Source organism: Tenrec ecaudatus, chromosome 10 (assembly GCF_050624435.1).
Source record: "Tenrec ecaudatus isolate mTenEca1 chromosome 10, mTenEca1.hap1, whole genome shotgun sequence".
Lineage (NCBI taxonomy): Eukaryota > Metazoa > Chordata > Mammalia > Afrosoricida > Tenrecidae > Tenrec > Tenrec ecaudatus.
In genome coordinates this window covers 32327771-32352025 of record NC_134539.1, presented here as the reverse complement: position 1 = coordinate 32352025, position 24255 = coordinate 32327771, and the positions used below count along the sequence as shown (strand labels likewise).

Below are 24255 nucleotides of genomic sequence, written 5' to 3'. Positions count from 1 at the left end.
GCCCCGTGGGGTTCTGACACTGTAACCTTGTGCTGGCATACAAAGCCCTGTCTTTTCCCGTAGAGCAGCGGGTAGTTTTGAACTTCAGACCTTGAAGATCTCATCCCAACGGGCAACCACTACGCCACCCTATGGTCTCCTTTCTAGCCCTTGCCCCTCACTTCGTGACTTTGTCTCATCCTAGCCTTACACTTTCTTTGCTTCTAAGCTCTCCTCTGTCCCATTACCCATTGCGGGCAAGTGGAAGCTGACCCACAGCGACCCTGTAGGACTGGGCACAAAGACCGCGCAAGGGGTTGGCTCGGCCACACGTCTACTTTCCCAGAGCTGCAGGAGGCTTAGCAGTGGAGTGCTTAACCCCATGTCTCCAAGGCTCCTGTCCCCTCGGTAATTCTTCATCTCGACTCCCAGGAGGCCCTTCCTTGACATCTCAGAATCCCTCATGGTAGTGCCCCCCCCTCATTAAATCCTGTCTCCGTGTCCCCCGCAGTTCGAGGTTGGGAGCAGGCGGGGGTGCGGAGGCGGCCGCCAGCGGAAGCCGCCGCTTGAACAGACACGGTGCCTGGCGCCCACGTCACTGTCTCCCAGGCCCATCTGTGCTAGAGGGAACGGGGGTGGGCAGGGGGGAACCGAGGGTGAAGAGGGGGAGGAGGCTGGGGGGTTGAGGACAAAGGAAAGGCCATGTCAGGAGCTGCACTCCATGGACGAGCTAGGTCCCCAGTGGGATCGTGCCAGTGGGGAGCGCCTCGGGGGTGGGAGTGTGGAGAGAATCCGTGGGAGGAGTGTTAGCGGAACACAGGATCCAGAGCACCGGGGCCAGGCCGCCTCTTCTTCCTACCTGCCTGCTTTCCCCACTCAGTGTGGGCATGCTGGGCATCCATGGAAGGACATTGCGGTGGGGAGGATGGAGGGGGGGAAGGTGCGATAAGGAGGGAAAAGGAGAAGCCTTGGAATGGAATACTAGGGGAGATGAACTGGAGGAGGGGTAGGGGCGATGGGAGGGCAACCAAGAATAGAAGGGAGGGGAGGTGGGGGTAAGCAGGGGGCAGAATGGATGGGAGAGGAGGGCAGGAAGCATGACGAGGGGGAGAGGGGTTGGAGAGAGGAGGGGATAGAATAGTGTCAGATGGAGATGGGCAAGGTGGGATGGAGGGGGCCTCAGATCCAAGGGCTCTCGCTTCCCCACCTCCAGACTGGTGGGAGCCTGGCCTGTGGGTAGCGCCATTTCTTCCTATTCCAGCTCTGCCTCTTTTGCCTCCTCCAACCCTGCCTGTGCCAACACGGAGGCAGAGGGTTTAGTCAGCAGCCCTTCCATACCTGGCCCCTGTTAGTGTTAGAGTGTAGGCTTGGTCCCTGGAGGGGGCAGGCGGGCCAATATGGGGAAGCTGGCTCTGTGATCTGGCTGGGTCTTTGTTGCTCTCCCCATCTCCTTGTCCTAGGCATCAATGGGGTGTGGGAGGAACGCGCAGCAGGGCTGGGAGGAATACAGGCTCTGTCCGGAGATTGCTTGTTGACCTGGCTAGGTTACTTGCTGCATAGTTGTCTCATCTTCTTAGTAAAATGGGGAGAGACAGCAGCAGTGCCTGTCCCATGGAGCTGCTGTCAGGGTTAATTAAGGTAACACACATAGTGTGCTTCGCTCTCAGGCGGGAGTGTCGTTAAAGCCGAGCAAATGCTAGCTGTGACTACGTGCACAGATGTCTGGGTGTGCCTGGGCATCTCTGTGTGCAAACGGGATTGTGAGTTATTTGTACTCTTCTGTCTGCATGCGATCTGTGAATGAGGGATCATCTCTGTGATGGTGTTTGCGTGCCCACTTCTGTGTCATTTGTGGTGCGTGCGTTCTCTTGTGTGTCGCTGTCTAGGGGTGGTTAAATGGCTGTGGGCCCGTGCTGACATGACAAAGAGTAGATGGGTGTGTGGCTGTTGACATGCCGATACTGTGTCTGCCGGTGGCTGCAGGCATCTGTGATCAAGTCAGTTCCAAGCCCCCTCCTTCCCAAGGAGACGTCACAACCCCAGGTGTCCCTCATGTCCTCACTCCGAGGGAACCGGAACCTGTGGGCAGGCCTGAGGGTGGGTCCCATGAGGAGGTGTTCAGACAGGAGCACATGTTCTCTTCCAGACTGTGTATGGCGCGGGGGGGTGGGGGGGAAGCACTTATCTTGCACATCCCAAGAGCCCCAGAGGAAGTGCACCCCCTGCCTGTTCGCAGGTCCCTGTCTTGTCACCATGGCAGCAGTTGCCAGGGGCTCCCACGGTTGCTAAGATCTGGGTGTGGGAGGATGCCAGGCCCCGTTGCCAGTAGAAACAGCATACTGGGGAAGGGGGGAAGGAAGGAGACCACCCCCACAGTTTTTGCTAGCTCTCTGCAGCTGTAGGACTGTCCTTTGGACTACCCCTGGCCCAGACTGTGCCTATGATGTGTCTGTGGTGGTGGTTACAGGGTTGAAGTTGGGGCTTACATACAAGAAGCTGGAACCAGAATGATGAGGTCCATTTTCTAAAGAGAAAGGGAATCTCAGATTGCCCCTTGCCACTTTCAAAGTTAGGATATCCTTAGAGATTAGTGCTCCTTCATTCACTCCCACCCTTTCTACCTCTGCCCTGGGTAACCTCCCTGCTCCTCTTCTCCATACCTGGTGGTCTCACCTGGGGATGAACGCGCTGCCTTGATCCATTCGTTACTCTGGATATGGGCTGATAGCCTCCTGTGAGCATACTCAACATCTCAACGGGACTCATGCTCTATGCTGACACTTGAGCCCAGACTTAAGTTTCCCATTGAGATCCAATTTTGGCTTCAGATTGAGATCCTAAGCTAGTCATAGTCTCTGCCTTTTCCTCTGTATTCTGAACCTAATTTACCAGTGCCATCATGCTTCCAATTCAAAGGAGCTCTTTCTTGTCTTGGGTTGAGGAGAGTGCTAGTGGTGACCAGCAGGGGGCATGCACCATCAGGGTCTAAGGATAAAATTCCTGAGAGTGGACCCGTGAAGGGGCTAACAGGCATATTGAGACCTTGAGCCTTTTCTCTCAGGCCCATTCTCAGCATTGGAGGCACTACGGTTGACCTAGGAAATTAAAGTACCCAACCTAGTGATTCCAAAACTTTGGGATCATGTAGGTCCTTAAAGTTGTGGATCAAGTCCTGATCTACTCCCTCCAGCTCAATCAACCCTGAGGCGTAGTGAGCATCAGAGGGTGCTGAGCTGTTTATTGGCATGACAGTGTTTCAGAGGCCTGTATACCTAATGAAGTATGCAACACCCACCTGTCATTTCTGTCATATGGTTATAGAGCTTAATGACTTACCATCATATCCGGTTATCTTTCTACCCAGCAGAAACCTAGCTCCCCATATTACCCTGGAGATGGTATTAACCGTCCCCCTGACATCAGCTCTCTGCATCCTCCAGGGCTGGTCCTCCCCAGCAAGAACAACCCTCATGCCCTCATTGATCCTCCTTTGCTTTATACAATTCTAACCACAAAGATCAGTGTGGTCGCGGGTGGGCTCCAGTTTATGGTTCCTGGCTCCGATGAGCTTCCCCAGTGCTCCTGCAGTGTACAGACAAACTGGCCCGCCTCTCTCCTCTGATGGGACTTCTCAGGTAGCCTCAGATGACATCAGTTAATCTCGGGTAACCACCTCACACTGTTCACCCACACTGAGTTCATACACGTTCTCTGATCTCTGAACAGTGAATCACACCTTGCCTATTTGTACCTGCCCCAATGACTTCTTACGTGGTGCACATGGTAATGTGTTTAGCTGCTAAATGAAAGGTTGGCGGTTCAAGTCCACCTAAGGGCGCCTCGGAAGAAAGACCTGGTGATCTATTTCTGAAAAAAATCTATGGAATGCAACTCTACTCTGGTATACATGGGGATGTCATGAGTTTGAATAGACTCAATGGCAAGTGGTACTTGAATACTTTAGAATGAAGTGCGGCATTTATCTTAAAGACAAAGATTCTGAAATAGTTTTCTTCTTCTTCTTTTTTTTTTTAACTGAGGACAACACCTTGTAAGTCTCATGGCAATGCTTGGGTTTATAAGCCTCACAATGAATGCTTACTTAAAGGTAAGACAAAGGGACTGAAAGTCCCCAGCTGACTTGACTGTGACTTCAGCACTGTGGACAGAGGCCACTGGCAGTACCTCCAGCTATGCCTGGGATGGGGGAAGGGTCAAAGGAGGAGAAAGGTATTGTTACACAAAATCATAGAGACCTTTATTAAACAAAAACATATCTATGTCAAAGGAGGAGAAAGGTATTGTTACACAAAATCATAGAGACCTTTATTAAACAAAAACATATCTAAACCCTGACGTCTGCTCCACCTCAGTCCCTACAGTTCTCAGGGTGGGGTTTCTACCTCTCAGACTTTTGCTCAAAGATGTCCGCGCATTTTGGTGTGCCTGCACATGTCTATTTGAGCATTCTCAAAGGACTCAAATCATGTTTCTTTCAAATATTCTCTGAGTTTTAGACCCAAAACAAGCCTAAAGACGTAAAATCATGACTGTAGGGTGTGTGGGGCATGGTTTCCCAGTGAAACTCATAGGCCAGCCCTTGCTGTCATTGAAAAATGAGTGTGTATTGCATGTAAAAATTTCCCCTGTAGAATCCAGGGTGGATGATACCTTCAGGACCAAGGGTGTGAGGGACGATGCTGGGAGAGTGGAGGGTGAGTGGGTTGGAAAGGGGGAACTGATTACAAGGATCCACATGTGACCTCTTCCCTGGGAGAGGGACAGCAGATAAGGGGGGGAGGGAGACTCCGGATAGGGCAAGATATGACAAAATAACGATGTATAAATTACCAAGGGCACATGAGGGAGGGGGGAAAGGGGAGGGAGGGAAAAAAAAAGAGGACCTGATGCCAGGGGCTTAAGTGGAGAGCAAATGCCTTGAGAATGATTGGGGCAGGGAATGTATGGATGTGCTTTATACAATTGATGTATGTATATGTATGGATGGTGATAAGAGTTGTATTTGTCCCTAATAAAATGTAAAAAAAGAAAAGAGCAGAAAAAATGATTAGGGCAAAGACTGTACAGCTGTGCTTTATACAATTGATGTATGTATATGTATGAACTGTGATAAGAATTGTATGAGCCCCAATAAATTGTTTAAAAAAATTTCCCCTGTTATTTTTTATTATTTTTATTTTTTTATTTTTTCCCCTGTTATTTTACTGACTTCTTTCTTCAATTTTTGTGGGGCTTCTTCCTAATAAGGCCCTCACGGTCAGCCTATGTCCTCTTAAAAATCCATTAAAATTCCCCCTTTGAAATGTCCCTCCTCAGAGTCACTGTAACTTTCTGAGGTGACCTCTCTGCCTTGAGTTCATCTTTGAGGTCTTCCTGGCTGATAATAGTTAAAGTTTATTGTGCCAACCTGGGCGATAAACACATGTGGGGGTAATTGAAGGGCGGAGGGATAAATGGTTCAGTGAGCCTTGCCTTTCGAGTTCTCAGATCTCTTGCTTTGTGAGGGTTGGACCAGGGTGCAGCTGCCTTAGCCATTTCCCTGCTTCAGGTGACAAGGCTCACTTCCTGCAAGACATCCCCAAGGAGAAGCTGCACGGACCTACCCCGATGCAGCCCAGGGTGCTGAAGCAGCCGTGTGGAGACCTCTGCCAGCGCTGAGATGCTTACATGCTCTCTGATTCGGCTTTCCTCCTGCAGTCGGCGTCATAGTGTATGTTCTGTGAGATGGAGGAGGACTTTGTGGATTGGTGGCGGACATATGGGTTAATGTTGGACTTGTGGGCTTGGGCAGCACTGGGTTGGGATGTTCTGTTGTGCTCTTACCCTTTATATAAAACTCTCTCTTATACACGAGTTTCTGTGGACTTGTTTCTCTAATGTACCCAGACTAACCCAGACTAACACACTGGCCTTCTTTTAAGCACTTGATCCATCTAACCTGTGAATTCTTGTGGGGCAGCATTCCCATAAACTTGTTGCAAAACTTCAGTGGTTTGGGAAGATATCCACTTGAGCTTTGTTAAAAATTTTTATATTAGCCCTGATCTCAAAACTGTTTGTTTTTCCCTATGGAACAAAATATATCCCCCCTTTTTTGAAAGCCTACCTGTTGAGTCTAAGACATGTCTTATTGAGACACCGTGTCTGCCACCATCTCCTGATTGTGGAGTTGTACTTGAACCTGCTTTGTGTCTGAAGGAGCTGCAGCCCTGGTAGCAACATTTTTACTTACTCTCATCACTCATCCCAGTCTCCAACAGGGCCCCAAAACCCTGCTCCCCTGAGGTCTTCCCCAGGTCACCACATTCACTGCCATCAGGTCGATTTGGACTCAGAGCGACCCCAGAGGAAGCACTGGGTTTCCAAGGCTACGCCTTATGGAATAGAACACTTCCTTTCTCCTACAGAGTGGTTGGTGGTCTCAAACTGCTGACCTTGTGGTTAGAGCCCAATGCATCACAGGTGCCTCCAGATATGGGCTGAGGAAAAGAACATTCATTATTTCACCTCCAGCAGTTTTAGCAGCCACAGTTCCCCTTTGCGATGGAGAGCAGTGCACCTGAGCCAGAACAGGATGGGGTAGATGAATGTTCCAGCCCACCTGGGGAGCAAGTCCACAGGGTCCCTGGACCGAGGGTGGGGCAGCCTGTTCTTCACTAGGGGCCTCAGAGGCCCAGTCATTTTTTAATACAATTTTATTCATGGCTCGTACAATTCTTATCACAATCCATATCTACATCCATTGTGTCAAGCACATTTGTACATTTGTTGACATAATTCTCAGAATGTTTTCTTTCTACTTGAGCCCTTGATATCAGCTCCTCCCTTCTGCTCCCCCCTTCCTCATGAACCCTTGATAATTTTTTAAAAATTGTTTTATTAGGGGCTCATACAACTCTTATCACAACCCATACATATATCATGTAAAGCACATCTGTACATTCATTGCCCTCATCATTCTCAAAACATTTGCTCTCCACTTAAGCCCCTGGCATCAGTTCATTTTTCCCCTCCCTTCCTGCTCCCCTCTCCCTCATGAACACTTGATAATTTATAAATTATTATTTTGTCGTATCTTATACTGTCCGACGTTTCCCTTCACCCACTTTTCTGTTGTTCGTCCCCCAGGGAGGAGGTTATATGTAGATCCTTGTAATCAGTTCCCCCTCTCTACCCTACCTTCCCTCTACCCTCCCTCCAGGTATCACCACTATCACCACTGATCCTGAAGGGATCATCCATCCTGGATTCCCTGTGTTTCCAGTTCCTATCTGTACCCGTGTATATGCTCTGGTCTAGCTGGATTTGTAAGGTAGAATTGGGATCATGATAATAGGGGGAGGAAGCATTTAAGAACCAGAGGAAAGTTGTATGTTTCATTGATACGAGTCCATCTTTATGCCTCTGTCCCCGCCTCCATCCTTGGCACCACTGCATCTGGAGACCAGGAGTGAGGTCTGGGGGCATTCACTAAATTATCCTTGAACCAGGAGTCTTGGTGTGTAAAACTCCAGGGAAGACGTGTATGGAGCCCTGAGTGAAGAGAAGTGGACAGGCTGACAGAGGTCCTGGTGACATGGCGGCAGGCCTGGCTCCCTGGGTCTGGTGGGTCCCGGGGAGCGCAAAGTGGGCGGTTCAGCGAGACCACCCAGCAGCTGATCGCTGAGATACATTTGGACAGCTGGTTACGGACATGGACTCTGAAGTTAGGCCATCTGGTTCTCTCACTTTCTAGCTGAGTGACTGTGACTTGGAGAAACTTCCTCAGCCTCTCTCTTCCTAATTCCTCACATCCATCATGCAAATCCCATGGAGTTGTTTTGAAGATTAACTAGATGGATTCGTTTCTGCGAGAGACTTAGGACTGCCTCATACCTAGTCAGTGTTCCAAAACTGTTAGCGATTATTTGTATTCCAGAAGTCCTGTGCTCTGGTTTGTGAGGTGAGGTATCTGCCTGGAGCCTCCCGTCCTGCTGCAGACACGGGCTCGGGTATGTCTGGAGCCTCCTGTCCTGCTGCAGACACGGGCTCTGTGCTCCAGGTGAAAGGGACAAACGGGCACTTGACAGCCTCCAAATGCTTCACACCTGTTTTCCTGTCTAACCCTGATCACCTGGGAACACTTTGGAAAAATGGGGGTGGTAAATGCTGAGACCAGGAAGGGCCCTGATTAGGAGAAAATGTAGCCAACCACCACCCCTACTTCGTGGGTGAACCACAAAGAGAAAGTGTTGGTCTCGGGGTGGGAGGTGGGGGGCACAGCAATATAGTTTCTGCTGCTTTGACCATTTTGTGAGGAATCTGGCTCCAGTTCTTGGTGGTCTCTGTGGTGGAGCCCCCTCCCCAGGAAGCCAAGGTCTGGGAGCGCTCCAGAAAGCGCCACAGTGCATTGTGTCCTTCCAAGAGAAGGCAGCTGCCTGTATTCTAACCAGACTCCAGAGCTGGCCAAGGAGAGAAAACCACACAGAAGTTCAGGTTTACTAAACAACAGGCAACAGGAAGCCGAAATAACATCACAACCTCTTTATTTTGACTTCCCCTGAGGCCAGCCTCTGGGAGCAAAGCTCCTTCTGCAGTGCCCTTGAAGGCCGAGCCAGGGGAGGAGCATGCAGCTGCAGCGGTGGGAAGACAGGCTTGCGGACCCTCCTCTCAGCTCACTGACACATCACTGTCCACAGGAAAGCACAGGTAGGGCATGAGGGACCGAGGGGGCTGGGTTCTTGAGTGTTGCTTGCTGTCTGTCTCCCCCTCACCAGCTATTTTGCCTGGGCGAGAGGTCACAGGCCATCTTAATGGCTAGAAGCTGCTGGAAGGCTCTCTCATCAGAGATTGAAAGGCCCCATAACTTCTGCCTTGATCTCAGGCCAACCCAGAGCAGTACAAACGGGAACATGTTTGGGTTCCACAGGCATTGATGCAGACACAGCTCAGGGACCCCGAAAAGAGTGGGGGCTTCCCCTTTTCCTTCCCACTGGTTGCATCTGTAACTTGTTCATGTTCGTTTCAAGGTTGCCAATGGCAGTGGCAACAGAAAGCAACAGTAGGAAAAATGCCCACTCCCGCCTGAGCCCAGGGCTGCCCTGCTGGGAGTAGGCATGGTACACTGATATTACCAACTCAATGAACTTTCTGTTGTCTGGGTAGAGCTAGGAGCCAAGACTCCTGGGGCAAATCCAAGCTAAGTGGCATGGAGAAAGTGGCCGACAGAGGGGTAGGGTGAGATATAGGCGCTGCTAGGATGACTGAAAATCCTGGCATCAATGCAATTTACTGCCAAGAATCCATCTAACTTTACTCCCATCGGTGGGAAGGGGACATGCTTGTGGGATCACAAGAGTTTGCTACCAGTTCTCCATTTGGCTAGAGGTCGCTCAGTCCTGCTTGGCCTGGGGCCCTGTGAGCTCTGCTGAGCTTTCTGAAGCGGATCCCTGTAATGGGTGAAGTTGTGCTTCTGGATGTGGAAGAGGCCGAGGCACAATCTTAGTCTCCCTTCCTGTGGGTCTCTTCTTCCTAGACAGTGTAAGTCTGCTTCCCATGTCGCTGACAGTAACAGGGAAACCCCTAGACTTGGCCCCTTAAACAAAGGCCAGGGGGACATCCCTTAAGGAGAACCAGGGCACTGCCAGTCCCAGTCACTTGGGCTGAGGACAGGAAGAGGCAGTGTGCTCTTGGTTTGTACCGCAGCTGTCCCCAAAGGTAAAAGAGCACTTGAGAGTTGAATGATTATTGAGAGAGGGAACTCCATCCCTGGGATACTAAAGGAGGCGTGGTGCAGAGCTGTGCCGCAGCTGCTGGAGGCAGGTTCCAGCAGAGGGAGCTATTGAGCAGACATGGAGAGGCTCTTGTTCCCGCAGCTCCACCCTATGGGCTAGGGAGCCTAGGAAGGGGGCTGCAGAGGGAAAGCTGGGCTTAGGGGTCCGGGCCCTTCGGAGGAGCATATATATTGGGAGGTGGCATGGGCAATTCTTGGAGAAAAAACGCTGATCTCATTTTAGGGGAGCCAAGCAAAGACTAGAATACTTTTTTTTTACACTTGTAATAATCAGACACTAATTTTTATGCTTGGCAGAATTTCAGCCAGCCACAGTGATGGAATCACCTGACAGAGGGAATGGACTACATTAGGTTTAGAAAAGTTGGAGCAATTCTATACAGGCTGCAGAGGGCCCCTGCTGAGGGAGGACTCTGGGTAGCGGGCTTGGGGTGGGATTTCTCCAACTCTGGAAAGGGGGCGCTGTGGGCCTTCCCCTTTGGTAACAAGCTGGGTGCCCAGAGAGAAGAGGCTGGCTGATCCTCTGTGCCATCTGCCCTCTAGGACTCTTGAGGGCTTGGAACTCTGTTCTAGACTGGGGCAGTGTCCCCCAAATGGGGTCTGCTTGGCCAGTCCTCAATGTGGCCGGCACGTTTCGTCCACACACTTTCTTGCACTGCTGACCCACAGAAAGCTAGAAGGGGCAACTCCAGGGAGGGAGGGGGGCATCCCTTGATCTGAGAAGCATCCGGGAATCAGACCGATGGACTTCCAGTCACTGTGACTGATGGAGGCAGAAGTAAACACACTTTTCGACTCTGAGCCCAGAGCGTGTCTCTACACAAAATGCCCATCCTCGAGTGAGATCAAGTGACCCAGGCCATTCACACACAGGGCGGTTTGCCAGGCGAGTAAGCCAGCCAAAGCCCCTTTGGCTCATGTGCTTTCACTTCCTCAGTGCAGAAGCCCGGGCTGGCAACTGCAGACGCCGGCCTGGGGCTCAGAGTCAGGTGCTTTCTTGCTTTTCTTTTGTTTTGGAAGGGGGGGGGGGAGGAGGTACTGGCCCTTTCGGCTGCTCAGCCTTGGGGGTGGCAGCAGAGAACTATTTACAAAACAGCACGGGGTTGATGACGTTCAGGACCATCCACATGGGCTGAGATCTGTCTTCTGAGGGCCTGCTTCATTTCAGTCCCAAACAATCTGAACCCAGCTTATTACCATGTCTCGAAGCCAGGCACTGTCTACGGGAGGCTCAGAGCTCTCTGCCCATCCCCCTGGTGGCCACTCTGCGTGGCCCACCCCAAACTCTTGCTGTAACCACCCAGCTTAGTACAAGGACAAGGATGTGCCCTGAGCAGGGGTGCTGAGCTACTTCTGCATGTCTGACTAAACGTCTTCGCTAGGAGTTTTTGGGAGTCTGACTTGGAGACACCAAAGCCATTGGGCTGGATAAAGAAACCCAGGGCCAGGATTGCAAGGCTCAGCTCACCCACAAGGTGCCCTGATTGGAGATGTGGCCAGAACCTAGGGGGGGGCTTGGAGGTCAGGCTTGGGGCCTTTGTGGCAGTCCTAAAGGCTTTCTGTGGCAGGCCAGGCCCCAGCCTGGCAAGGAAAGGACATGCAGTGGGGAGAAGCAGGGACCAAGGCAGAATCTGTGGGATGAGGAGAAGGGAAAGGTCCTTCCCTCTGGGAGGCTGGGCAGGGTCTCTCTGTCCCTCTCCGTGGCCACCCTCCTAGCCTCACTGCCAGGGAGCTGGAAGGAGTTTCCCCTCAGGGATTCTGTGCACTTGCTCTTTCTTGGGCAGTAGGAGAGGCCAGCCCTGTTCTTCACACGACAGCATACTTTTCTGGGTCAGAGGCTGAGTTGAACTGGAGCAGATGGAAGGGCTGGGCTTTCTCCGCTCCCTTCCATCATATCTTGTTTCATTACAGCTCAGGCTTCGGACCTCTGTGGTGGCTGACCTGTGGGGCAGCATCTACCCCACAAGTGGGTGATGCGTGTAACACAGAGGGTGGTGACTCCTGCTCCACTCAAGCTCTGCTTGAACTTGGGCTTGTGAGCTTGGGCTGGCTACCATCTGAAAAACAGGGCTTCTGACTAGTCTCCGGGAATTAGAAGTCAGTCGTGGGCTGAACTGCTGTGGTCGTCTTCAACCATTTCCCATCCAACACACCGGAGGGACACAGTGCACCCCACGAGTGACAGGGGACTTTCTATAGGGTCCAGGAGACCTGGAACAGCTCTAGGGGCACAAAGGAGTTCGATATGGCCCCACATGAAGACTCACTTAGCTGGAGACCTATCTATTCCAAGTCAGGACTGGTCACAAAAGGAGGTGAGCAGATCCCTCATCTACACCAGATGCTTCAAAAAGGGACTCTGGTCCTTTTCCAACAAAAAAAGAACCAGAGCTCTGCAGGTGTGAGCAGAACGGCGTGTGTGTGAGCGCGTGTGCACGCTGTGTGTGTGTGGTGGCAGGCCCAGTCTGTGATGTCAGCGCCGAGGCAAAGGCAGGGCATGGCTCCCTGATGGCCTGTGGAGCTCACGCCGGAGTGGCCACAGCTCTGAGGGCTTCTCCCTGTGGCCGTGTGTTGACTGCCTCTCGTGTCAGGAACGGTGACTTCAGTGCCCTCAAGCTGAGTGACAGACTAAGATGCTGGCAGTGGACCGTCCCCAGGAGTCTAGTGCCAGGGGTGGGTGAGGGAAGGGGAGACAGGAGAAGGAGAGAATGCCTCCGTCCCCGAGCTGAGCTTCTCTGTTCCACGCTATCCTGGTGGTTTCAGATGGATGGCTGCACTGTTGGGGCGAGCAGCCAAGATGTAGACAACATTCTCCCGCAGGAAGGTGGGCCAGTCCACAAATCTGGAGTGGAAGTAGAGAAGAGAGGTTTTGGAGGCTGGCTACAATGCCTAAGCCCCGGTCAGGGTCAGGTAGCCTGGCCTGAGTAAAACGCAGGAAGTTTTGGCTCATATCTGATTGGGACATGCTTGTGGCAACCACGCCGGCAGACCAGCTGGCTGGCCCCAACCACCTGGCACCACCAAACGTGCCCTCTTGGAACCTGGTTTCTGGGGCGAGCCCTTGCGGTGGCCAGCTGGCAGTACGCCGCGACCTCCCTTCCTTGGGTGTGTTTCGGGAGGGGTGTGGGAGCAGACAGCCAGGTGAAGAGGTTCCACTCACCTGGACTCCTGCTCTGTGGGCAGCAGGTTCTTGTCCTGGCTCTTGCTACTGCTGCTGCTAGCCGGGCTGCTGTCTGTGATGGGGCCCACGTGGCTGATGCTGCTGGCCACAATGACATGGGGCGTGCTCAGGCTGGGGAAGGAAAGGCCTGCCTCCTCTCGCCCTCAGGTGAACCCAAAGCTCGGGAAGTACACAGCCGGGCTTTCCCGACATGGGACGACAGTTTGGAGGCGAGACTGCAGTGTCCTGACCAGTAGAAACTGCTGTCCTCTGTGTAATGGGCAGGGGAACCTGCACCTGGCTGCTCAGAGGGGCATTTGGCCTGGCAAAAGGAGGGGGGTGGCAGGGACGGGTGGGGAGCAGACCTGACGCTGCAGGAAGGAGCCTCTGAAAGGTGTTTGCAGAACCAGGAGTTGCGGGCACGGCGGCACTCTGCCTCACTGATGGTGTCCCCGTTGCCGTGCGCCAGGAAGGCGGCTCGGGCTCGTTCCCTCTCCTTGACTGTGAGCAGCCTCAGCAGAGAGTTCTGGTGAGAAGACACAGGTGAAGGAAGAGCTGGAGGTAAAACTGTCCAGCCAGAGAGCCAGGGGCTACCTCTGTCACTGTGCACAACAGGACCTTTCTGGCAGCACCTTGCTCTCAGTGGGTTCACTGGGTCCCTCTTCCTCGGACAGTTTCCCCAGCCTGGGACCTGGGTGGAACCTGAGCCCATTCCTGGCCCTGGCCCCTGCTCAGGGAGAGAGTGCCCTGTGTCTCCCAGCACTGGGCGGGCATTCCATGGCCACTGCATCTCAGGACGTACCCAGCTCCTTTTAAAAGTCTGCTTCATGGTTTTGGCTCCTGTGTTTGACTGTGCTCAGAGTTGTTCGTCAGAACAGCTTCATGTGGGCTCTGCTTCCAGTGGGTTGTGTCGCTTTACATAACTCTCAAGTGAGTTTCGAAAAAGGGGCCCTCACCTGGGGTCGCAGTTGCTGCAGAAGGAGGAGGGACTCATGGGACAAGAAGTCAGGCCATTCCACATGGCCCCGATGTTCAGGGTCCAGCGCTGCAAACTGGCGGGCTGCCTGTGCCTCTTGTTCCTCGCTCAGGGCCCTGTCACTCTCCCCTCGCTTCGCGGCTTGGTGGCGGTAGCGCAGGAAATCCTCCAGTGTCAGGGAACAATCTGTGGGGAAGCACCCCATGGTGGCCATGCCTATCCCCTTTCCACAGCCTCTGGGGACTCTCCACTTGCATCCAGGGCACCCTTCAGTGTCCCCATGCCCACAGAACTCGTTCAGTCTGTTTCCCAGGGTGCCTCTGTTGGCCCACAACTTGGGAACAGCGGCCATTTACCCCATGTCCCCCACCATGCCCCCTCTGTCCCGCTCCCTCTCCGCAACAGTCCCCAATTCCAGAATCCACCTTTTTGCCTCATCCTCTAAAGTGTGCTGGGGAACACTGCCTGACCCCTCTCCCATCTCTGCAGCCCCGCAGCCTCACCAGGGATGACTTTGCACTGCTGAAAGGTCTCCAGGAGGCTGTACATCTCCTCCTCCGTGAGCAGCAGGTTCAGGTTGTCCTGGGGGAGCAGGGAGAGCTGGGTCAGTGGTCATGTAGGTCAGCAAGAGAGGCAGGCCAACGCTCAAGCCACAGACACAGTGTTTCAACTGGAAGGTCATCCCAGGATGCTCAACCTTCCTCCGCGGCTCCCTCAGAGTTGCCCAACTCCGCGGCAGGATCTCCCAGGGAACCTAGAGAGCCAAATCCCTTTTACTCAGAGAGTGGATTTTGAATGATGCTCTAAGCCACCCTAGGGATTCCTGGGTGCAACGGAGAAGGTGGCTGGGGAGTGGGTGGAGTTGTGAGCCCCGGTAGCATCACTGTATGGATTTGGCTCTGGCGTTAGCCTGTGCTCTGAGCGTTTTTTATTTAAGTTTAATTTTAGCTCTAACTCTAGTGCATTGTGTCACTTGAAATAATTCCCAGGTGGGTTTTGAGAACAAGACTGCCTTGATAAAGCTCCCAAAGCAGAAGGAGGCTGCTCTCAGCTCTGGTGATGCCGTAGCGACTGGCCTTCCAGCCGGACTCTGGCACATCATTCTGGTAACATTACTAGATGGGCTGGACACCCTGAAGGAGGTGAACCCCCCACCCCCCAAAAAAACCCAGCAAAGAGCAGGCTCTGCTATTTCAAACGAATTCCCTTATGGATTTCATATAGAACCAACTATTGTTTCAGTGGACACTTCCTGACCACGCATTATAGGCTGGGCACCCCAAAGGCGCCACGATATGTGAGGTGTTCAGTGTGGCTGTAGTGCTGGGCACGTGGGTCTTGGTGGTAGGTGGGTGGTAGGGGCTGGGGGAGAAGACCGATTGTGAAGGCATTGACTTAAGTGCTCGTTACTGAGCCCCTCATGTTGGACCTTGATTCTCCGGGCACCGGGGAGGCACAGAGTTTTAAAGAGGAGAGCGGCACGGTTGGGTCTGTGGATGAAAGCAGCCAAGTCTGGGTGGCTGTTACTGTATCAAAGGTCAGAGAAGATGCCTGGCTAAACTGGGCCTCAAGAGTGGAGACAAGACGCAGGAGATGAGCGGGATAGAACTGCTGACTTCCTGGATGTGGAGGAGGAGGGACATGGACGGTCTTGGCACATGGAGGGATACTGTCATCCATAGAGATAAAGAACGAAGAAAGAATTCATTTGGGGAGAGATAGGAGTTCGTTTTTGAGGCGCACTGAGTATAAGATACCTGTGAGACACCAAGATGGGCAAGTCCAAGAGATAAGACATTCAGATCTCTGCACATGGAGGGCACGGCAGGGTGTGAGGGTGGAGAGAGTCACTCGGGAGCGAGTGCAGTGAGCGAGGAGCAGTGTTCCTGCGGAGCCTGGAACATACCAGAACTTCAGAAGGAATGGCCAGAGGAGAATAATCTGTACAGAAAAGGGTACTGGGGACCACAGGAGGAGAGTTTAAAACGCAAGCGGTCATGGTAACAATGGCTATTCAAGTAAGAAGGGATTGTACAGGTTTCCTCCCTCTTTTCTAAGTCCCCTATTTTTTGTAATCCTTACAAGAAAAGTATGCAAACTTTTAAAGGGGGGGGGCACGAGGAAGTGACACAGTCTCCAGAGAAGAAAAGCCTGAGACAAGTCACTGAAACGGACAATTCAGGGTCGTCCAGACCTGGGGAAGAGACAGCTCAGCAGGATGATGGGTGTACAAGGCAGATAATCGCTGGCTGAGGAGCCTCAGGGAAGGGAGCAGGTCCTGTCAAGAAGCCTGGCTAGGAGGAGGAGGAAGGAAAGGGGAAGGGTTTGAAGAAGCCTTTGGAAAATCCGGGGATAGGGAGAAAGCCCGGTTCTCTGCTTCTGTCAACACGGAGCCTGAGGAACTCCCGGGGAGCAGTTCTCACACTTGACTCAGCTGCTACGACTCCGGGACGGGCTCACAGCGCAGGATGGTAGGAATGGTGTCAGTTTGTTGTGCATGACGGTTTGCCATATTGCTGTGATAAGGGAAGCCGTGCCACTGGCATTGTGGATGCCAGCCAGGCCATCCACAGAGGGCAGGTTTCGACACAGCTTCAAGACTGAGAGAGACCGGGACGGGAGACCTGGCGACCCACTTCTAGACACACTGGCCGCTGAAAATCTTCCACATATCAGCAGAACCTCCGCTGCTGTGTCAGAAGAGAGACGCTCAGGATGGAAGGAAGAGTTGTCTCGTTGAAGGTCCGCACCGAGGCCAGCCCTCAGGACCTTCTTTTGCTGACATGGTATGATGCCAAGCGAGAAGACACAGCTGCACACATTGCAAATCAGAATGTGAAATGTGCTCAATAGGAAGCCGGGGAAATTGGAAGTTGTAAAACATGCAGCGGAACACTTGACGATCCCTGTCGGAGGCATTCGTGAGCTGCCTCAGACTGGTATTGGCTGTTCTGAGTGGGACAGTCAGATGCCTGCTCTGCGAGGAATGGCAAATCGAAGAGGAATCATGTTGCATTCATTGTCAAAAAGAATATTTCAGGATCTGTCCTGGATTTCAATGCTATAATGAAAGGATAAGGTCCATGCACTTGCCAGGACGGCCAGTTAATACGACTATTATTCAAATGTACATGCCACCTACGAGTGCCCAAGACAAAACATTAAAGATCATTACCAACTTCTGCATCTGGAATTGATCACACACGTAGCAGAAATGCATTGATAATGACTGCCGACTGCAAGGTGAAAGTGGGAAACAAAGAAGAAGGATCGGTAATCGGAGAAGGTGGCCTTGGTGACAGAAATGGGATCCCATGACAGAGCTGTGTGAGACCAACAGTCTGTTTGTGACAAGGACTCTTTTTCAACAATGTAAACAGTAACTGCACACATGGACCTCACTGGGTGGAATACACAGGCTTAAAATCGACTCTGTGGGAAGCGATGATAGAGAAGCTCCATATCATCACTCAGAAGAAGGCCAGGGACTGGCTGCAGAAGAGGCATCAATGGCTTCCACGCAAGTGTAAGGTGAAGCTAAAGAAAAGGAAAGCGAGCTCATGAGCGCCACAGTCCACCTGAGTAACTCAGACACGCCCTCACGAATAGATGTGAGGCCCTGAACACTAACGACTGAAGACCAGACGAGTGATAGGACAGGGCCCCAAGGACATCATCCTTGAAGGAGGAGGGAGCAGCGGAAAGACCAAAGCGGATGCCACCAGAGACTCTGACACTTGCTGGTGCGTGCAGGTTAGCTAACGCAAATGCCAGCGGCGAGGAAGGACGCGCACTGGCAGCAGGTTTCAAAGCCAAGTAGTGTTAGCCGGGAATGCGCGCAGAGCTGGAGCGAGAAACCCAAAGGGAAGTACATGTTCAGCACGTCTCAAGCTAAGAGAAGTGAAGACAGAATGCAGACCTTGAGTTCTCATGTTGAAGAATTCCACAGGCAAAACAGTGACGGACACAGGGAGCCTCAAAAGAAGATGGAAGGGTGCAGTGACCACCATCAGCCTGCGTGGTATGCCCGGCATGCCCAGTGCTGCCACCACCTGTAGGCTCTTTGCTTGTTGGGGCCATTGGGGAGTCTGAGTCGCACAGTCGTGTAGACTGGCTGGAAGGCTGTGCTAACCAGGAGAGGAGGATGCTGCAGAAGACCAGGAAGCTGTGCACCAGACTCTCCCAGGTGGAGAGGAGGGTCTCCAAGACCCTTGATGGTGACCCCAAGGTCAACAGTGATCTTTGCACCAAGGAAAGTACATCAGTCCTGCACCATCAACAACCCAGCTGCCACTGACATCTCCATGGAGCATGCCCATCAGGTGGCGGCCAAGTAACAAACAGCCTCTTGAATTCCTCGTTGCCTCCAGAGTTGGGAGACCACGCAGAAGGAGCGCCTGCTTAAGTGCGAGTGCCAGCCCTCCCCTGGGAAGAGCAAAGGCCCCTGTGTGAACTGAGGGCAGCGAGCAGATCGTAGTGCTTTGGGAAGGCAGGGAGCAGCCTGGTGCCATCTTCCCGTGGGACAATGGCTCTTCTGTGGGTGAGATCATAGAGTATAACAAAGTTACCAACAGCATGGGTATAAAACAGACTGGGCAGTTAAAAACTGGCCATGGGCACTGACAGTAACTGTGCTGCATTCTCTGAAAGGCCTCTGTTTAAGTTCAAGTTTCCCACTGGGGACCATGGCCACTGTGTGAGGTTCTTCCCAAACATGTACAGGTTTACCACCACCAATGCCAATAGCTAGATCACCATCTACGATGGGAAAACATGCGAGAAAGTGTTTACCCCGGGAGGAAGCAAGGCTCACGATGGAGAGATCTATGCTATTAGCTAGAGTCCTGAGAGCACCCACCTATTCTCTGCTTCTGGAGGCAAAACTGAAGACCAGGGAAGTCAATTTGAAGTCCGTGGTCACCACATTCACCAGGCGCTCTAACGTCCTGGACCAGTAGCTGGGCTGCTTGTGGCAGAAGGACCACCTGCTCAGCATCTTGCTCTGTGGTCACATCAACTACCTGGACAAGAACAATCCGAGGAAGCCCCTGCAGGTCATTCAGGGTCACGGCTGTGAATCTCGTGTCTGAAGGTGCACGGGACGGTGGCAAGCCCGACAGACTCCAGCAGCCAAAAGTTACATGCCAGTTACTGGGATCCTGAGACTGAGGAGGCGGACTCCTTCCCTGGGAAAAGTCACAAGAACTAGGCACCGAGGATGACTGGACAGGGCTGGCTGGCTAGCTCGTCAGCTGCAGCACAGATGATACCTTGGGGTATCACAGCCTCACATGCGGACGACAGCGGACCCCAAGAGGTGAAGCTGAGGGTCAGCCAAAGTGCCTGGCGGTTGGCCCAGGGGATACACTGCAGTGATGTGCACTGGGCAGACGTCCTGGGCAGAGTGGTACATGGTGGCCACTGGGAATGCAGACAGGAACACCTGCCTCTACTCCACACTGGACTCCCAGCTGAAGAATGAGCACAGCTGTTGGAGACAAGGGCCTGTGGTGGAGGGACTCAGCCTGCTTCCAGGACGGTGCCTTCCCTCCCTGGCCAAGGGGGACACCAGCGCAGTGGTCACGGTCTTCGTCAGCGACAGTTGCTCAGAAAATGTTGTCTACAGCCCCCACTCAAAGGTGGTCTGCCAGCCCAGCCTGGTCCCTAGACAACGAGCACTTGGCATCTGATGGTATGGGGGTGATAGTTTACATGGGGACACCAAGTGACCCTAAGACCTGAGTCAAGATCCAAGATGCCTGCTGGTCTTATCATGTCAGCTGCCTGGCCTGGCTGGCTGGGCACACCTCCACAATGCCTCCACTGAGGCAGGATAGTCAGCCATTGAGGCCCCACCCCTTGGGCTGGTTGAAGCGGGACTAGACCCGATCCCACAGCGAGGAAACACTCTTCCTCTGGATGTTTCTGCAGCTCACCCCCACCCTCCTCCTTGCTGAGGATTGATGATCCTCATGCCCACAGGGCATTCGGGTCTGTCTGGGTCCTTCTGAAAGCTATAGACGGTGACTGTTTACACGTGAAAAATAAAACAAGCAGAGAGAGAGAGAGAGGACTATTTAGCCACTTTACAAAACAGAATTGGTTGATGTTCAACTGTTTCAGGAGATGGCATGTGATCAGGAAGCAATGGCATTGAAGGAAGATGCTTAAAATGCACTGCAGTCATTGTGAGAACAACGGTCCAAAAATCTGATGGAAACCGATTAAGGTGTTGAAACAAAAGGATGCAATGCTGCAAGTTCTGTTTGCCGCCGTCAAGACAGCGATCTGGCCAACCAACTAAAGAAAAGCCACCTTTGTGCTCATCCCAAAGGAAGGCGCTCCAACAGCACGAGAAACACATGGAACAGTGTCCGCACACAAGTAAAACTTGGCTGAAGAAAATGGTTAACAAAGGCTGCACGAACAGGGAAGCGTCGGAAATGTAACCTGGAACCAGAAGAGCATACAGGGAGGGAGATCCTTGCTGATGTCAGATGGCTCTTGGTTGAAGGAAGAGACTATCGGAAAGATGTTTACCTGTGTATATTTGATTATGCAAAAACATTCAACTATGCAAAAACATTCAATGATGGCTATCTCTGTGAAGAATGGGAAATCCAGCACACCTAACTGTGCTCGCTGTAACCTGAATCTAGACCGAGAGGCAGTCACGGAACAGAACAAGGGGTTTCTTACTATTGTAGTTTGCAATCAGGAAAGGTGTGTCAGGCTGCATATCCTTTCCTCAGACTTATTCAAGACTATGTGAAGACGGAGGCAGTAGCAGAACTGGAGAGAGAGGGCTCACTAACAACCTATGCCATGCAGATGGCACAGCATTGCTTGCCAAGAGGGAAGAGGACTTGGCAGCCTTCCTGATGAAGATCAAAGACAACGGCGGGTGGTATGGAATGCACCTCGACAGAAAGCAAATCCCCCAAAAGTGGCACCCCAAAGCAACCGCATAAGTGGGGCAAAGATTTGACATTGTCAAGATTTAGTTCTATTGGATCCACCGTCAACATCCATGGAAGCAGCAGTCCAGAAACCAAATTCTAGACTTTGCACCCATCTACTGAGATAGACGTCTTTAAAGGGTGAAACAGAAAGATGTCATTTCTAGGACTAGGCTGCATCTGGCGCAAACCAGGGTATTTCCAGGCACCTCATAGGCATGTGAAAGCTGGAGAAAGAATAAGGAAGACCAAATAGAAATCGATTCACACGATGTATGGTGTTGCCAAAGACGACTGAATGTCCCAGGATTGACAGAAGAATGAACACATCTGTGTTCAAAGCAGAGCCGTCAGAGTGCTCCTTAGAAATGAGGATGGTGAGGCTTGGTCTCACGCACGCTGAACATGTTATCAGCAGAAACCGGGCCCTGGCACAGGCCCCCTTGCTCGGGAGAATAGAGAGTGAAAAAGAGGAAGCCCCTCCATGAGATGGCCCGGCAGCGGCTGTCACGATGAACTCCAACGGTAACAACTGTGAGAACAGTGCAGGACTGAGCGGTGGTGCTTTCTTTTGTATATCGAGTCAGCACGAGTTGGAATTGAGTCGAAGTCACCTCAAAATGACAACAGTTATGATGGCAGGTAGTCATGACAGAAAGCTGGGAAGGGAAGGGTGTCTTCCTGGGGGGTTGGGCAGGAGCTACCTTCGACCCCATCTACATCAGAGTGACCGTGAGCAAAAGGGGGAGCATTTGGAGCGTGTGCGAGCCGAGGGCAGGGTGCTGGGTGCTGGAGAGGATCGCTGGGAGAGTGCGGCTGGCAAAGCAGAGTCTCAGCTGGGGGAGGGGTTGAAGGGCCTGAAATGGCTGAAGTTCTAGACTTCATGTCATGGCAAAGCCACCAAGAGGGAATTATTTGCTAGAAAGGACACAACTTTGCCCCTTTTGAGGCAGGAAAAGAGGCTGATCAGCTGATTCTCCTGGCTCTGAACTGGGTGAATTAGGAAGGTCTCTCAGGACGGCAGATCAATACGGTGACACAATGAACTCTATTCAGGTGTGGTGGGAAATGGATATGAATCTGACTTTCAGGGGAAATCTTAGACTGTCCTTCATTCAAAATTGGAAGGCATTTATATATAATTCGCACAGTTCTGCATCAATAGAGCACGGCTCTTTAATTCACACAACGACCAGCTCAGAAACAAGCGACACATGCTCCTTAGAGCCAAGTGGTAAGCCCAGTAAAGATCCCAGGGCTTAGAAGTTTTCCTGCGAGGTCAGCTACCCTTTCGGGAAGCAAGTTTGTTAGGATTTCCGGTTAGTTTTTCAAATGAACACAGTGAATGACGACTACATTTGCACCAAGGAATCGCGTTTGAGTCATTAGGTCTCATGCAGTGCATCTCTAGCTCATCGGTTTTCTCCTGGGGGTGATTCTGTCTCCCCAAACACCTTTGGTCATGTCTGGAGATATTCTGACACTGGGGTGGGGCCATACGGGCAGGTCATGGGGGGAAGTCAGAGATGCTGTTGTACACCCCAAGGACCACGGCCCGCCACGCAGAAGTCTCCAGCCCTGACTGGGGACCCTGCTGAGATGGAGAGAATCTGGGCTGGCTTGAGGTCACAATCTAGAAACTACTGTCCCCCAACTGGGCTGTCACAAAGAGCACCAAGCTCCCTGCTGTGCTCCCGGCACCCCTGCTCACACAGTAGTGGCAGCTCCAGCCTGCTTCTGTGTGGGCCGTCTCCATCACCTCCGCGGCATTGTCTCCCTGGATGTAGCCCATGCGGCGCAGGCAGCCGTCGTGGAAAACCCTGGTGCAGATCCTGCACGGGAAGAGGGTCTCAGCCGTCCAGACCTCACAGACATCGCACATCTCATCGTTGACCACCTGGGGAAAGACAGCAGCGTGAATGAGGGTATGTACGAGCAGGCAGCAAGACCCGTGGCCCCCGTACAGAGACCCTCGCGTGAGGCTGGACCTCTGGAGCAGCAGGAAAGCGACAGAGCTTTCTCTTGGGAGGACAAGAACCAGGAGGCTCTTCCCGCCGCTCAGGTTTCTGTGACCATGTTTCTGAACAGGGATGCCGCAGGCATTTTGCAAAGAGCAATCTGTTGTGAGAGATTGTCTCACGCATTGCCTGACATTTGGTATCCCTGGTTTTCTTGGCACAGCACACCAGCAGCGAGCCCTGCGCACGGTGACCCCCTAAATGGTCCCATCCCACATTCGAAAATTCCCTCCAGCGGGTAGAACTACTCGTGGCTGAGAAACCTGGCGTGGGAGGGTTGGCAGACCTGCCACGGTGTGGTGTCCTAACAGCCACTCCCCACTCCTTTCACTAAGTGTAAGCTAGGTAACTAAGCTCTTTATTCTGGTGGCAGAAAGCCAAAGTCCTCTGGTCTCACCTCCGCCACACCAGCCTGTCCCTCCAAAGATCTAATTCTTGAGCACCCTGCCCTCACGTGGCACTCACAGGCTCTTTGGGGTCCAGGCAGATATCTGGAGGTTTGTCGTCATCCAGCGTCCTGGTGGGGCGGGTGAAGGCAGGGGGTGTGAAGCGATTGCTTCTGTCAAGTTCCTCGGGCTCCACGCCACGCCCGTCTCGGAGCCGCTCCCAGGCTGCGCGCTTAGCTCTGCCCCCTTCTTGGAGCACCGGGCTGCCTGCCTCTGCTGCTTTTTCTTCCTGCACCTCCTGGACAGAGCCCTCTACAGTGCCACGGCGGGACCCGGATGGCTCACCCGTGCGCCGGAGAGAAGGCCTGTCTCGCAGCCCATCCTTGAAGGCAGACACAGCCAAGCTCACCTTCTGCACCTGCTCCACGGTCTGCCGCTTGGACATCAACACCCCCATGGCTCTGTGGGCGAGAAGCAGAAGGCCACAGACTCTCAGCTCATGGCCGAGCATGGCAAGCCGATCAGTTTGCAACCATTCGCCCAGGGGGCAAGCGCCAGGAGTTTCTCCCTCTCCTAGAACGCGGCCGCATGGTCGGGTGGAGTGCGCACTTGGTGTGGAGTAAGACAACCCTGGCTCTTGTTCTGATGGCCCTGTGCCTTTTTCCTAGCTATGAAACGAAAAAAAAAAATGGTTAGCTATCTGCCCAACCCACTTCATAGGGCTGTCATGGGGACAACACTAGATAATTGACACGCAGCAAGTGTGAAAGGGTTACCTCTGTCTTCTTTCCCGTTCTAAGGCCACTTTGGGTGAGGCAATCCCAGGCTTCTGCCACTTTTGAGACAATTGGGGGCTTCGGAGCCCAAGTATCTCTTTTGCCCCATAAAGAGACCTCAGGCATGCTCTCAGAACAAAACCCCACACAAACCAAAGACTAACCTTCCTGTGCGTGGATTCTGACTCACTGCGAGACTGTAAATCTG

At 52.6% G+C, this 24255-nt stretch overlaps 1 protein-coding gene and 1 pseudogene across 1 annotated transcript; one reads left to right on the top strand and one right to left on the bottom strand.

Annotated features, from left to right (window-relative positions):
- Nucleotides 1-8528: 8528 nt before the first annotated feature.
- Nucleotides 8529-23728, bottom strand: PHF24 (PHD finger protein 24). Its single transcript, XM_075560073.1, has 7 exons — nt 23351-23728; nt 22579-22764; nt 14412-14490; nt 13889-14094; nt 13298-13458; nt 12933-13031; nt 8529-12614 (listed from the first exon to the last, which is right to left on the bottom strand). The coding sequence occupies exons 1-7, from the start codon at nt 23726-23728 to the stop codon at nt 12518-12520; spliced, it is 1206 nt and encodes a 401-aa protein (XP_075416188.1). The 3' UTR covers nt 8529-12517.
- Nucleotides 17353-19598, top strand: LOC142460173 (WD repeat-containing protein 1 pseudogene; annotated as a pseudogene).
- Nucleotides 23729-24255: the final 527 nt, after the last annotated feature.